Genomic DNA, 13,296 nt, shown 5'->3' on the forward strand with positions numbered 1-13,296 from the left:
ATTGTGATGTCATTATGGGATATTGTGATTGTAGATTGATGAGGGGAAAACATAAATGTAATCCAATTTAGAATAAGTCTGTAATAAGTTGTGGAAAAAGTCAAGGGGTCTGAATGCTTTCCCGAATGCTTTCCCGAATGTGTGTTTGAGTATTTGGTATCTGAATTGTGTATTTGAGTATTTTCCAGCCCAAAACAAGTACTTTTTATTTTAGTATTTTGAACAGTTATTTGTATAAATAAATAAATAAATAGTCAACCAAATTGTATTTGAAATTATTTTCAAATACTTATTTCAAATACTATTTAAAATATCTAAAGTTTAAATGCATTTGAGTTTTGAAATCTATTGAAAACTAATAGCTGAAAAGGTATTTGAACCCAGGTCTGGTCGGACACCTTCTGTCTGTTTTTAAACACGTTGGCTGGACTTTTATCGCCAGAGAAGGAGAATCGTGACGTGGGTTGAATGGGACTCGGTGGTGAATATTATATTGAGACCCTTGCCAGTCTTACTTTGTTTTTGACCCCTTCAGTATCTTGTTCCCCTGCTGTTGCTCCAGGAGATCATTGGATAGATGGGTCTGCTGGTGGTGTGATAGTACTAGTGAGGGTTGGGAGGGTAGTCTACTGTAGGTGTGATAGTACTAGTGAGGGTTGGGAGGGTAGTCTACAGTAGGTGTGATAGTACTAGTGAGGGTTGGGAGGGTAGTCTACAGTCATGGTCTACTGTAGGTGTGATAGTACTAGTGAGGGTTGGGAGGGTAGTCTACTGTAGGTGTGATAGTACTAGTGAGGGTTGGGAGGGTAGTCTACAGTCATGGTCTACAGTCGGTGTGATAGTACTAGTGAGGGTTGGGAGGGTAGTCTACTGTAGGTGTGATAGTACTAGTGAGGGTTGGGAGGGTAGTCTACTGTAGGTGTGATAGTACTAGTGAGGGTTGGGAGGGTAGTCTACTGTAGGTGTGATAGTACTAGTGAGGGTTGGGAGGGTAGTCTACAGTAGGTGTGATAGTACTAGTGAGGGTTGGGAGGGTAGTCTACTGTAGGTGTGATAGTATTAGTGAGGGTTGGGAGGGTAGTCTACAGTCATGGTCCCTCCCAACCCTCACTAATACTAACACACCTACAGTAGACCAGCAGCATAGCCACACAGCAGCATAGCCACACAGCAGCATAGCCACACAGCAGCATAGCCACACAGTAGCGTAGCCACACAGCAGCATAGCCACACAGCAGCATAGCCACACAGTAGCGTAGCCACACAGCAGCATAGCCACACAGTAGCGTAGCCACACAGTAGCGTAGCCACACAGCAGCATAGCCACACAGTAGCGTAGCCACACAGTAGCGTAGCCACACAGCAGCATAGCCCACACAGCAGCATAGCCACACAGCAGCATAGCCCACAAAGCAGCATAGCCACACAGCAGCATAGCCACACAGTAGCGTAGCCACACAGCAGCATAGCCACACAGTAGCGTAGCCACACAGCAGCATAGCCACACAGTAGCGTAGCCACACAGCAGCATAGCCACACAGCAGCGTAGCCACACAGCAGCGTAGCCACACAGCAGCATAGCCACACAGTAGCGTAGCCACACAGCAGCATAGCCACACAGCAGCGTAGCCACACAGCAGCGTAGCCACACAGTAGCGTAGCCACACAGCAGCATAGCCACACTGCAGCATAGCCACACAGCAGCATAGCCACACAGCAGCATAGCCACACAGCAGCGTAGCCACACAGCACACAGCAGCATTGCCACACAGCAGCATAGCCACACAGCAGCATAACCACACAGCAGCATAGCCACACAGCAGCATAGCCACACAGCAGCATAGCCACACAGCAGCATAACCACACAGCAGCATAGCCACACAGCAGCATAGCCACACAGCAGCGTGTAACAGGCACGGTCACTATCTTGTTTGCTCCTGCACGTGTACACACATCTCTGCTTATATTCTGGATACTTCATTAAATGCCTTTGGAAACTATTCAGACCCTATGCCTTTTTCCTCATTTTGTTACATTACAGCCTTATTATAACATTTAAAACATCCTTAGCAATCTATACACAATACCCCATAATGAGCCATGAGGTGGAAGGAATTGTCCGTGGAGCTCCGAGACAGGATTGGGGGTAGGGTACCAAAACATTTCTGCAGCATTGAAGGTCCCCAAGAACACAGTGGCCTCCATCATTCTGCAGCATTGAAGGTCCCCAAGAACACAGTGGCCTTCATCATTCTGCAGCATTGAAGGTCCCCAAGAACACAGTGGCCTCCATCATTTCTGCAGCATTGAAGGTCCCCAAGAACACAGTGGTCTCCATCATTCTGCAGCATTGAAGGTCCCCAAGAACACAGTGGCCTCCATCATTCTGCAGCATTGAAGGTCCCCAAGAACACAGTGGCCTCCATCATTTCTGCAGCATTGAAGGTCCCCAAGAACACAGTGGTCTCCATCATTCTGCAGCATTGAAGGTCCCCAAGAACACAGTGGCCTCCATCATTCTGCAGCATTGAAGGTCCCCAAGAACACAGTGGCCTCCATCATTCTGCAGCATTGAAGGTCCCCAAGAACACAGTGGCTTCATCATTCTGCAGCATTGAAGGTCCCCAAGAACACAGTGGTCTCCATCATTCTGCAGCATTGAAGGTCCCCAAGAACACAGTGGCCTCCATCATTCTGCAGCATTGAAGGTTCCCAAGAACACAGTGGCCTCCATCATTCTGCAGCATTGAAGGTCCCCAAGAACACAGTGGCCTCCATCATTCTGCAGCGTTGAAGGTCCCCAAGAACACAGTGGCCTCCATCATTCTGCAGCATTGAAGGTCCCCAAGAACACAGTGGCCTCCATCATTCTGCAGCATTGAAGGTCCCCATGAACACAGTGGCCTCCATCATTCTGCAGCATTGAAGATCCCCAAGAACACAGTGGCCTCCATCATTCTGCAGCATTGAAGGTCCCCAAGAACACAGTGGCCTCCATCATTCTTATTAAATGGAAGAAGTTTGGAAACACCAAGACTCTTCCTGGAGCTGGCCGCCCGGCCAAACTGACCAATCCGGGAAGAGAAGGTCAGTGACCAAGAACCCGATGGTCACTCTGACAGAGCTCTAGAGTTCCACTGTGGAGATGGGAGAACCTTCCAGAAGGACAAGCATCTCTGCATCCACTCCACCAGCCTTTATCTGCAGAGAAGAACGGGGAGAAGAAACGTCTTACCGAAGGAGGCTCGAGACTGTCCTACCGAAGGAGGCTCGAGACTGTCCTACCGGAGGAGGCTCGAGACTGTCCTACCGAAGGAGGCTCGCGACTGTCCTACCAAAGGAGGCTCGAGACTGTAATCGCTGCTAAAGGTGCTTCAACAAAGTACTGAGTAAAGGGTCTGAATACTTCTGTAAATGTGTGTGTAGATTGATGAGGGCAATATATATTTTTAAAGAATAAGGCTGTAACCCTGACAAAATGTGGGGAAAGGTCTGAATCGTTTCCGAAGGCACTGTATATAACGGATTAGACTGTAGATCGACACAGTGGGGTTATTCATGATTCCTGCCATGTTTTTGGACATCACCAGGCTCACACACACAAACTAGAGAGGGAGGACACAGGAAAAAGAGGAGAGAGAGAGGGAGCAGAGTACGGGAGAAGAGGAAGGAGAGGGAAGACAGCCACAGGAAAAAGGGGAGAGAGAGAGGGAGCGGAGGAGGGGAGGGGAGGAGAGGGAAGAGAGGGAAGACAGCCACAGGAAAAAGAGGAGGGAGAGATAGAGAACAGAGGAGGGGAGGAGAGGAGAGGGAAGACAGCCACAGGAAAAAGAGGAGAGAGAGAGAGCGCAGAGGAGGGGAGGAGAGTTAGGAGAGGGAAGACAGCCACAGGAAAAAGAGGAGAGAGAGAGAGGGAGCAGAGGAGGGGAGGAGAGGAAGGAGAGGAGGGAGAGGGAAGACAGCCACAGGAAAAAGAGGAGAGAGAGAGAGGGAGCAGAGGAGGGGAGGAGAGGAAGGAGAGGAGGGAGAGGGAAGACAGCCACAGGAAAAAGAGGAGAGAGAGAGAGAGAGAGCAGAGGAGGGGAGGAGAGGGAAGAGAGGGAAGACAGCCACAGGAAAAAGAGGAGAGAGAGAGAGAGAGAGCAGAGGAGGGAAGGAGAGGAGGGAGAGGGAAGACAGCCACAGGAAAAAGAGGAGAGAGAGAGACGGAGCAGAGGAGGGGAGGAGAGGAAGGAGAGGGAAGAGTAAAGGAACAGGGAGAGAGGAATCCAGATGTGCAGGATGTCAGCGAGAGAGAGGGAGAGAGATGGGACTGAGGTATGGAGAGAGAGAGAGAGATGGGACTGAGGTATGGAGAGAGAGAGAGAGAGAGAGAGAGATGGGACTGGGGTATGGAGCGAGAGAGAGAGAGAGAGAGAGAGAGAGAGATGGGACTGAGGTATGGAGAGAGAGATGGGACTGAGGTATAGAGAGAGAGAGATGGGACTGAGGTATGGAGAGAGAGAGAGAGAGAGCAAAGGAGAGAGAGAGAAAGAGCGAAGGAGAGAGAGAGAGAGATGGGACTGAGTTATGGAGAGAGAGAGAGACTTAACAAACCACTAAATAGCTAACCCCCTGAACTGTTTATGCTCTTTCGTTTTCCGACTCTTCTCTCCTCTCCTCTCTTTTTCCTCATGACTCATTGTAGACAGAAACACATTTGGAAAAAAAATTTGTTCTTGGGACCAAGTCAGTCACACAAATCAACAGTGGTAAAGGAAATGCTTACTGTCCTTCTGTGACAGCAAAGCATGTGGCTTTGAGTTGGCAGAAGCTCCACTAACTCGTTTATCCGCCATTCAGTTTAGTGGACTATTAGTTGAGTTTGTCCTTTAAAGGTCACATTTCATTAGGAACGTCTCTCGTTGCCTATCGTTTCATTAGGAACGTCTCTCGTTGCCCATCGTTTCATTAGGAACGTCTCTCTTTGCCCATCGTTTCATTAGGAACGTCTCTCGTTGCCTATCGTTTCATTAGGAACGTCTCTCGTTGCCCATCGTTTCATTAGGATTGTCTCTCGTTGCCCATAGTTTTATTAGGAACGTCTCTCGTTGCCCATCGTTTCATTAGGAACGTCTCTCGTTGCCCATCATGTCATTAGGAACGTCTCTCGTTGCCCATCGTTTCATTAGGAACGTCTCTCGTTGCCCATCGTTTCATTAGGAACGTCTCTCGTTGCCCATCGTGTCATTAGGAACGTCTCTCGTTGCCCATCGTTTCATTAGGAACGTCTCTCGTTGCCCATCGTTTCATTAGGAATGTCTCTCGTTGCCCATCGTTTCATTAGGAATGTCTCTCGTTGCCCATCGTTTCATTAGGAACGTCTCTCGTTGCCCATCGTTTCATTAGGAACGTCTCTCGTTGCCCATCGTTTCATTAGGAACGTCTCTCGTTGCCCATAGTTTCATTAGGAACGTCTCTCGTTGCCCATGGTTTCATTAGGAACGTCTCTCGTTGCCCATCATGTCATTAGGAACGTCTCTCGTTGCCCATCGTTTCATTAGGAACGTCTCTCGTTGCCCATCATGTCATTAGGAACGTCTCTCGTTGCCCATCGTTTCATTAGGAATGTCTCTCGTTGCCCATCGTTTCATTAGGAACGTCTCTCGTTGCCCATCGTTTCATTAGGAACGTCTCTCGTTGCCCATCGTGTCATTAGGAACGTCTCTCGTTGCCCATCGTTTCATTAGGAACGTCTCTCGTTGCCATCGTTTCATTAGGAACGTCTCTCGTTGCCCATCGTGTCATTAGGAACGTCTCTCGTTGCCCATCGTGTCATTAGGAACGTCTCTCGTTGCCCATCGTTTCATTAGGAACGTCTCTCGTTGCCCATCGACTGGATAATGACCATAATAGTCTTTATTGGACTGGATAATGACCATAATAGTCTTTATTGGACTGGATAATGACCATAATACAGTCTTTATTGGACTGGATAATGACCATAATACAGTCTATAATGGACTGGATAATGACCATAATACAGTCTTTATTGGACTGGATAATGACCATAATACAGTCTATATTGGACTGGATAATGACCAGAATACAGTCTTTATTGGACTGGATAATGACCCTAATAGTCTTTATTGGACTGGATAATGACCATAATACAGTCTTTATTGGACTGGATAATGACCAGAATACAGTCTTTATTGGACTGGATAATGACCATAATACAGTCTTTATTGGACTGGATAATGACCATAATAGTCTTTATTGGACTGGATAATGACCCTAATAGTCTTTATTGGACTGGATAATGACCCTAATAGTCTTTATTGGACTGGATAATGACCCTAATAGTCTTTATTGGACTGGATAATGACCAGAATACAGTCTTTATTGGACTGGATAATGACCATAATACGGTCTTTATTTGACTTGATAATGACCATAATACAGTCTTTATTGGACTGGATAATGACCAGAATACAGTCTTTATTGGACTGGAAAATGACCAGAATGCAGTCTTTATTGGACTGGATAATTTTTTTTTTTTTTTTTTTTTTTTTTTTTTTTTTTTTTTTTTTACCTTTATTTAACCAGGCAAGTCAGTTAAGAACAAATTCTTATTTTCAATGACGGCCTGGGAACAGTGGGTTAACTGCCTGTTCAGGGATGACCCGAATAGTATTTATTGGACTGGATAATGACCCTAATAGTCTTTATTGGACTGGATAATGACCAGAATACAGTCTTTATTGGACTGGATAATGACCATAATAGTCTTTATTGGACTGGATAATGACCATAATACAGTCTATATTGGACTGGATAATGACAATAATAGTCTTTATTGGACTGGATAATGACCATAATAGTCTTTATTGGACTGGATAATGACCAGAATACAGTCTTTATTGGACTGGATAATGACCCGAATAGTATTTATTGGACTGGATAATGACCATAATAGTATTTATTGGACTGGATAATGACCATAATAGTCTTTATTGGACTGGATAATGACCATAATACAGTCTTTATTGGACTGGATAATAACCATAATACAGTCTTTATTGGACTGGATAATGACCATAATACAGTCTTTATTGGACTGGATAATGACCCTAATAGTCTTTATTGGACTGGATAATGACCATAATACAGTCTTTATTGGACTGGATAATGACCATAATAGTCTTTATTGGACTGGATAATGACCATAATACAGTCTTTATTGGACTGGATAATGACCATAATACAGTCTTTATTGGACTGGATAATGACCATAATACAGTCTTTATTGGACTGGATAATGACCATAATACAGTCTTTATTGGACTGGATAATGACCATAATACAGTCTTTATTGGACTGGATAATGACCAGAATACAGTCTTTATTGGACTGGATAATGACCATAATACAGTCTTTATTGGACTGGATAATGACCATAATACAGTCTTTATTGGACTGGATAATGACCATAATACGGTCTATATTGGACTGGATAATGACCCTAATACAGTCTTTATTGGACTGGATAATGACCATAATACGGTCTATATTGGACTGGATAATGACCATAATAGTCTTTATTGGACTGGATAATGACCATAATACAGTCTTTATTGGACTGGATAATTACCATAATACAGACCATAATAGTTGTGTTGTTTCCCTCCAGACATCCAGCGGAAGAGTGGTGTCATCCAAAGCGCTTCCTCCTCATCGTTGTCAACGGTAACGACAGCGGAGTCCGAACCCCCGACCCCGCCAACGGAGGACAGCACCACCACCCCACGCACCCAGATAACAGTGGCCAAGAAACAGCAGTGGGCCAAACTGGCCTCCACACCAGGCACAGAGGGCTCTCACAGCCTGCTCTACGGGGCTTGTGACTCGGATAGCAGCTCAGGAAAGGCCCAGGTCTCAACCTCCAAACAGGCCTGGAGCCAGAAGACGTTAGTGGAGGCCGGGCTGGACAGGAGGAGGTGTGATGATTTAGACTGGGAGCATCAGGGACAATGTAGCACCTCCTTCTGTGAGCCTCCTCCCCCTGTCCACACCGCAGTCCCAGAGTTCACCAACCCTATAGGAGGTTACGCTGAGATCTGTGTCTCCTCCTGTATGGTGAAGTCCTCGGGGTCAGGGGCCTATCTCCAGACCCTGGACAGGAGCAGCCGAGCCTGGGTACTGTCCACAGGAAAGAGCCAGGCTGCCGACGAGTCCTACTCGCGTCTAGGCCTCCCACCCAACTGCTTCGCTGAGCTGAGGCAACGCACAGAAGGGGACAACAACATTTGGTACAACCCTATTCCAGAGGAGGAGGACGTGTTGCGTGGCATCGGAGGTTTAGGACGTTTAAGAGGAGGTGGAGGAGAAGGAGGAGGAGGAGGAGGAGGAGGAGGAGGAGGAGGGGGAGGAGGTGGAGGAGGAGGAGGAGGTGGAGTTAGGTTAGACAGTGAGAACCCCTGGAGGAGGAGGGAGACAGAGGGGCTGTCAGAGACGTCGAGGGATCCCCAGATGAGGAGCCAGCGGCGGGCAGGGATGGTGGTGAGCCCTGGCACCGGTGGAGGAGGAGGGGCCTCCCGTTTAGAGCGTCATGCCACCCAGAACCAGTGCCCTTCAGGTGGCTCCAGCCCAGACAGCGCCCATCAGACCAAAGCCATCACATTAGACAGCTCAGCCTGCAGTAGGAGAGACAGAGACGGAGACAGCCCAGGTAAGTACATACAAGCTACTGTAGCCACATGATTCATATGATACAGGTACTGTAGTCACCTACAGATAACTACTGTAGTCACCTACAGATAACTACTGTAGTCACCTACAGATAACTACTGTAGTCACCTACAGATAACTACTGTAGCTACATGAAGGTACTTTAGTCACCTACAGATAACTACTGTAGTCACCTACAGATAACTACTGTAGTCACCTACAGATAACTACTGTAGTCACCATTAGATAACTACTGTAGTCACCTACAGATAACTACTGTAGTCACCTACAGATAACTACTGTAGTCACCTACAGATAACTACTGTAGTCACCATTAGATAACTACTGTAGTCACCTACAGATAACTACTGTAGTCACCTACAGATAACTACTGTAGTCACCTACAGATAACTACTGTAGCTACATGAAGGTAGTGTAGTCACCTACAGATAACTACTGTAGCTACATGAAGGTAGTGTAGTCACCTACAGATAACTACTGTAGTCACCTAAAGATTAATACTGTTGATATATGACATCTTTCTCCTCTCTTCTCTCCTTCTCTCTCCTCTCTCCATCCCTCTCCTCTCCCCTCCTCTCTCCATCCCTCTCCTCTCTCCATTCCCCTGCTCTCTCCATTCCCCTCCTCTCTCCATTCCCCTGCTCTCTCCATTCCCCTCCTCTCTCCATTCCCCTCCTCTCTCCATTCCCCTCCTCTCTCCATTCCCCTGCTCTCTCCATTCCCCTCCTCTCTCCATCATCTCTCCTCTCTCCATTCCCCTCCTCTCTCCATTCCCCTCCTCTCTCATTCTCTCTCCTCTCTCCATCCCTCTCCTCTCTCCATCCCTCTCCTCTCTCCTTCTCTCTCCTCTCTCCTTCTCTCTCCTCTCTCCATCCCTCTCTTCCCTCCATCCCTCTCCCCCCTCCATCCCTCTCCCCCCTCCACCCCTCTCCTCTCTCCATCATCTCTCCCCCCTCCACCCCTTTCCCCCCTCCACCCCTCTCCTCTCTCCATCATCTCTCCCCCCTCCACCCCTCTCCTCTCTCCATCCCTCTCCTCTCTCCATCATCTCTCCTCTCTCCATTCATATCCACTCTCCATCATCTCTCCTCTCTCCATCATCTCTCCTCTCTCCACCCCTCTCCTCTCTCTATCATCTCTCCTCTCTCCATCATCTCTCCTCTCTCCATCATCTCTTCCTCTCTCCATCATCTCTCCTCTCTCCATCATCTCTCCACTCTCTATCATCTCTCCACTCTCTATCATCTCTCCTCTCTCCATCATCTCTCCACTCTCTATCATATCTCCACTCTCTATCATCTCTCCTCTCTCCATCATCTCTCCACTCTCTATCATCTCTCCTCTCTCCATCCATCTCAGATGTAATTCAACAGATCCAGAGTGAGGAACTGCAGTCTTTCGGGGTTGCAGGTGGAGAAGTGGGTGTTTCCAGCTCCGGAGGAGGTGTGTCAGTCCCCTCAGACAGCCCCGGGGCCCAGAAGAAAGGGGGCGTGGCCAGCAGCATGATGGACAGGATCAAATCCCCAGGAATGGTCCGGAAATCCCTTTCCATGAAGATGAAGAAACTCCCCGAACTCCGCCGTAAACTCAGCCTGCGCTCCTCGCGCTCCCATCGCCACGGGAAGGAGGGGACGGGCCGAGGAGGAGGGGACGGAGGTGGAGAGGGGACATCACCCCCAGACATCCGTAAGGAGCAGTCCAACGAGGTGATCAGCAGGTACCACCTGGACACTTCGGCCCCGGCGAGACCACAACGACGCTCCTCCAGGGGACGTTCCTCTGCCGCCAGTAAGGGGGGCTACCTGAGCGACGGAGACTCACCTGAGCTGCTGCCCAAACAGGGTGGACCAGGGGGACCCTCCTCGGCCCACAACCCCCCTCTTCCACCACCCCGCTCCACCCACCACTCCAGCCAGGAGGGAGTGACCATGACCTCTGACCTGAGCTCGTTCAGAGTCTACAACTTGTCGGACCAGCCACGGTGCGCCCAGCGCGTCTCCGGCCTGCTTACGGTGCATCTCGTTGGTGTGGAGAAACTGCTGAGGGCCCCTAAACAGGACACCAGTAAGGAGGTGTTCTGTGCCATCCAGGTGATTTTTAATAAAGTGTCTGTCTGTCTGCCTGTCTGTCTGTCTCTTTCTCTGTCTGTCTGTCTGTCTGTCTGTCTGTCTCTTTCTCTGCCTGCCTGTCTGTCTGTCTGCCTGCCTGCCTGCCTGCCTGCCTGTCTGCCTGCCTGTCTGTCTGCCTGTCTGTCTGTCTGCCTGTCTGTCTGCCTGTCTGCCTGTCTGTCTGCCTGTCTGCCTGCCTGTCTGTCTGTCTGTCTGCCTGTCTGTCTGCCTGTCTGCCTGCCTGTCTGTCTGTCTGTCTGTCTGTCTGTCTCTTTCTCTGTCTGTCTGTCTGTCTGTCTGTCTGTCTGTCTGTCTCTTTCTCTGCCTGCCTGTCTGTCTGTCTGTCTGCCTGCCTGCCTGCCTGCCTGCCTGCCTGTCTGTCTGTCTGTCTGTCTGTCTGTCTGCCTGTCTGTCTGTCTGTCTGCCTGTCTGCCTGTCTACATTGTATTTAGTATCATTGAGAATAACACCAAACAGTGCAACTTATTTTCCATTGTGTTCATCAGGTGGATGGTGTAACCAGGGCCCGTACCGGCCTGCTAACCTCCAGGGGGGGCTCTCTGCCCCTCAACCACACCTTTAACCTGGAGCTGGAGAGGGCCAGGCTGCTGAAACTGGTGGTGCTCACCCCTTACCCCGGGGCTGAGACTACCACCATGAAGGGCAGCGACTCCACAGCAGCGACCAGGAACAGGGTCTGCTGTCTGGGGGCTGTGTCCATACCCCCTCTGTTCAAAGGTAGGAGCAACCAGAGAGTTAAAAGTTCATATGAACGTAGTAGATGCAGTTCTATGTCTCGCTGTTGTTATTGTACCATCCACTTCACTGATGCTTGGCACTGTGAGGGAAGCAGCAGAAGGGGTTTCCATACCAGTGGACTTTATTTTGTCTGAAGGCATCTTAGCTAACCTTAGTTCCTGATCTTCTTTTGGAATCACTCTGTCAATCGACTGTGTTTGTCCTTCTCTTGTTCATTCCCCTCCTTCTGTCCCTCTCCTTCCCCTTCTGTCCCTCTCCTTCCCCTTCTGCTATCTCTTCTGTCCCTCTCCTTCCCTTTCTGCTATCACTTCTGTCCCTCTCCTTCCCCTTCTGCTATCTCTTGTGTCCCTCTCCTTCCCCTTCTGCTATCTCTTCTGTCCCTCTCCTTCCCCTCCTGCTGTCCCTCTCCTTCCCCTTCTGTCCCTCTCCTTCCCCTTCTGCTATCTCTTCTGTCCCTCTCCTTTCCCATCTGCTATCTCTTGTGTCCCTCTCCTTCCCCTTCTGCTATCTCTTCTGTCCCTCTCCTTCCCCTCCTGCTGTCCCTCTCCTTCCCCTTCTGCTATCTCTTGTGTCCCTCTCCTTCCCCTTCTGCTATCTCTTGTGTCCCTCTCCTTCCCCTTCTGCTATCTCTTGTGTCCCTCTCCTTCCCCTTCTGCTATCTCTTCTGTCCCTCTCCTTCCCCTCCTGCTGTCCCTCTCCTTTCCCTTCTGCTATCTCTTGTGTCCCTCTCCTTCCCCTTCTGCTATCTCTTCTGTTCCTCTCCTTCCCCTTCTGCTATCTCTTCTGACCCTCTCCTTCCCCTTCTGCTATCTCTTGTGTCCCTCTCCTTCCCCTTCTGCTATCTCTTCTGTCCCTCTCCTTCCCCTCCTGCTGTCCCTCTCCTTCCCCTTCTGCTATCTCTTGTGTCCCTCTCCTTCCCCTTCTGCTATCTCTTGTGTCCCTCTCCTTCCCCTTCTGCTGTCCCTCTCCTTCCCCTTCTGCTATCTCTTGTGTTCCTCTCCTTCCCCTTCTGCTATCTCTTGTGTCCCTCTCCTTCCCCAGCCTCTCGGTCTCAGCAGATATGCGTTAGATTAGAGCCCAGGGGTCTACTGTACGTGAAGCTGACCCTGCTGGAGCAGTGGGAGCCCCCAGACCCCCGACCCTGCCACCTCAACCCCCCCATGGTGTTTGGAGTGGAGCTGCGCCACCTGGTGGACAAGGAGAACACCGCTGCCCCCGTTCCTCTGCTCATACAGAAGAGTGTGGCTGAGATCCAGAAGAGAGGACTGAGGGTTAGTTAATTTACAGCACACTGTTTCATACACAGGACAACAACCCCCACCTCATTTACACTGTTTCCTACACAGGACAACAACCCCCACCTCATTTACACTGTTTCCTACACAGGACAACAACCTCACCTGTCTGTCTGTCTGTCTGTCTGTCTGTCTGCCTGCCTGCCTGCCTGTCTGCCTGTCTGTCTGTCTGTCTGTCTGTCTGTCTGTCTGTCTGTCTGTCTGTCTGTCTGTAGGTAATACTCTGGTCTGTCTGTCTGTCTGTAGGTAATACTCTGGTCTGTCTGTCTGTCTGTAGGTAATACTCTGGTCTGTCTGTCTGTCTGTAGGTAATACTCTGGTCTGTCTGTCTGTCTGTCTGTCTGTCTGTCTGTCTGTCTGTAGGTAATACTCTGGTCTGTCTGTCTGTCTGCCTGCCTGCCTGT

At 49.2% G+C, this 13,296-nt stretch overlaps 1 protein-coding gene across 1 annotated transcript in view; it reads left to right on the forward strand.

Moving 5' to 3' along the window:
* Nucleotides 1-13,296, forward strand: part of LOC139381763 (rho GTPase-activating protein SYDE1-like) — a 52,675-nt gene that overhangs the window by 27,482 nt on the left and 11,897 nt on the right. The window contains exons 2-6 of the mRNA XM_071125514.1: nt 7,673-8,338; nt 8,411-8,710; nt 10,090-10,820; nt 11,345-11,576; nt 12,639-12,868. Coding sequence (XP_070981615.1) covers nt 7,673-8,338; nt 8,411-8,710; nt 10,090-10,820; nt 11,345-11,576; nt 12,639-12,868 — 2,159 coding nt within the window. The remainder of the gene's footprint in view (nt 1-7,672; nt 8,339-8,410; nt 8,711-10,089; nt 10,821-11,344; nt 11,577-12,638; nt 12,869-13,296) is intronic.

Source organism: Oncorhynchus clarkii, chromosome 23 (genome assembly GCF_045791955.1).
Source record: "Oncorhynchus clarkii lewisi isolate Uvic-CL-2024 chromosome 23, UVic_Ocla_1.0, whole genome shotgun sequence".
NCBI lineage: Eukaryota > Metazoa > Chordata > Actinopteri > Salmoniformes > Salmonidae > Oncorhynchus > Oncorhynchus clarkii.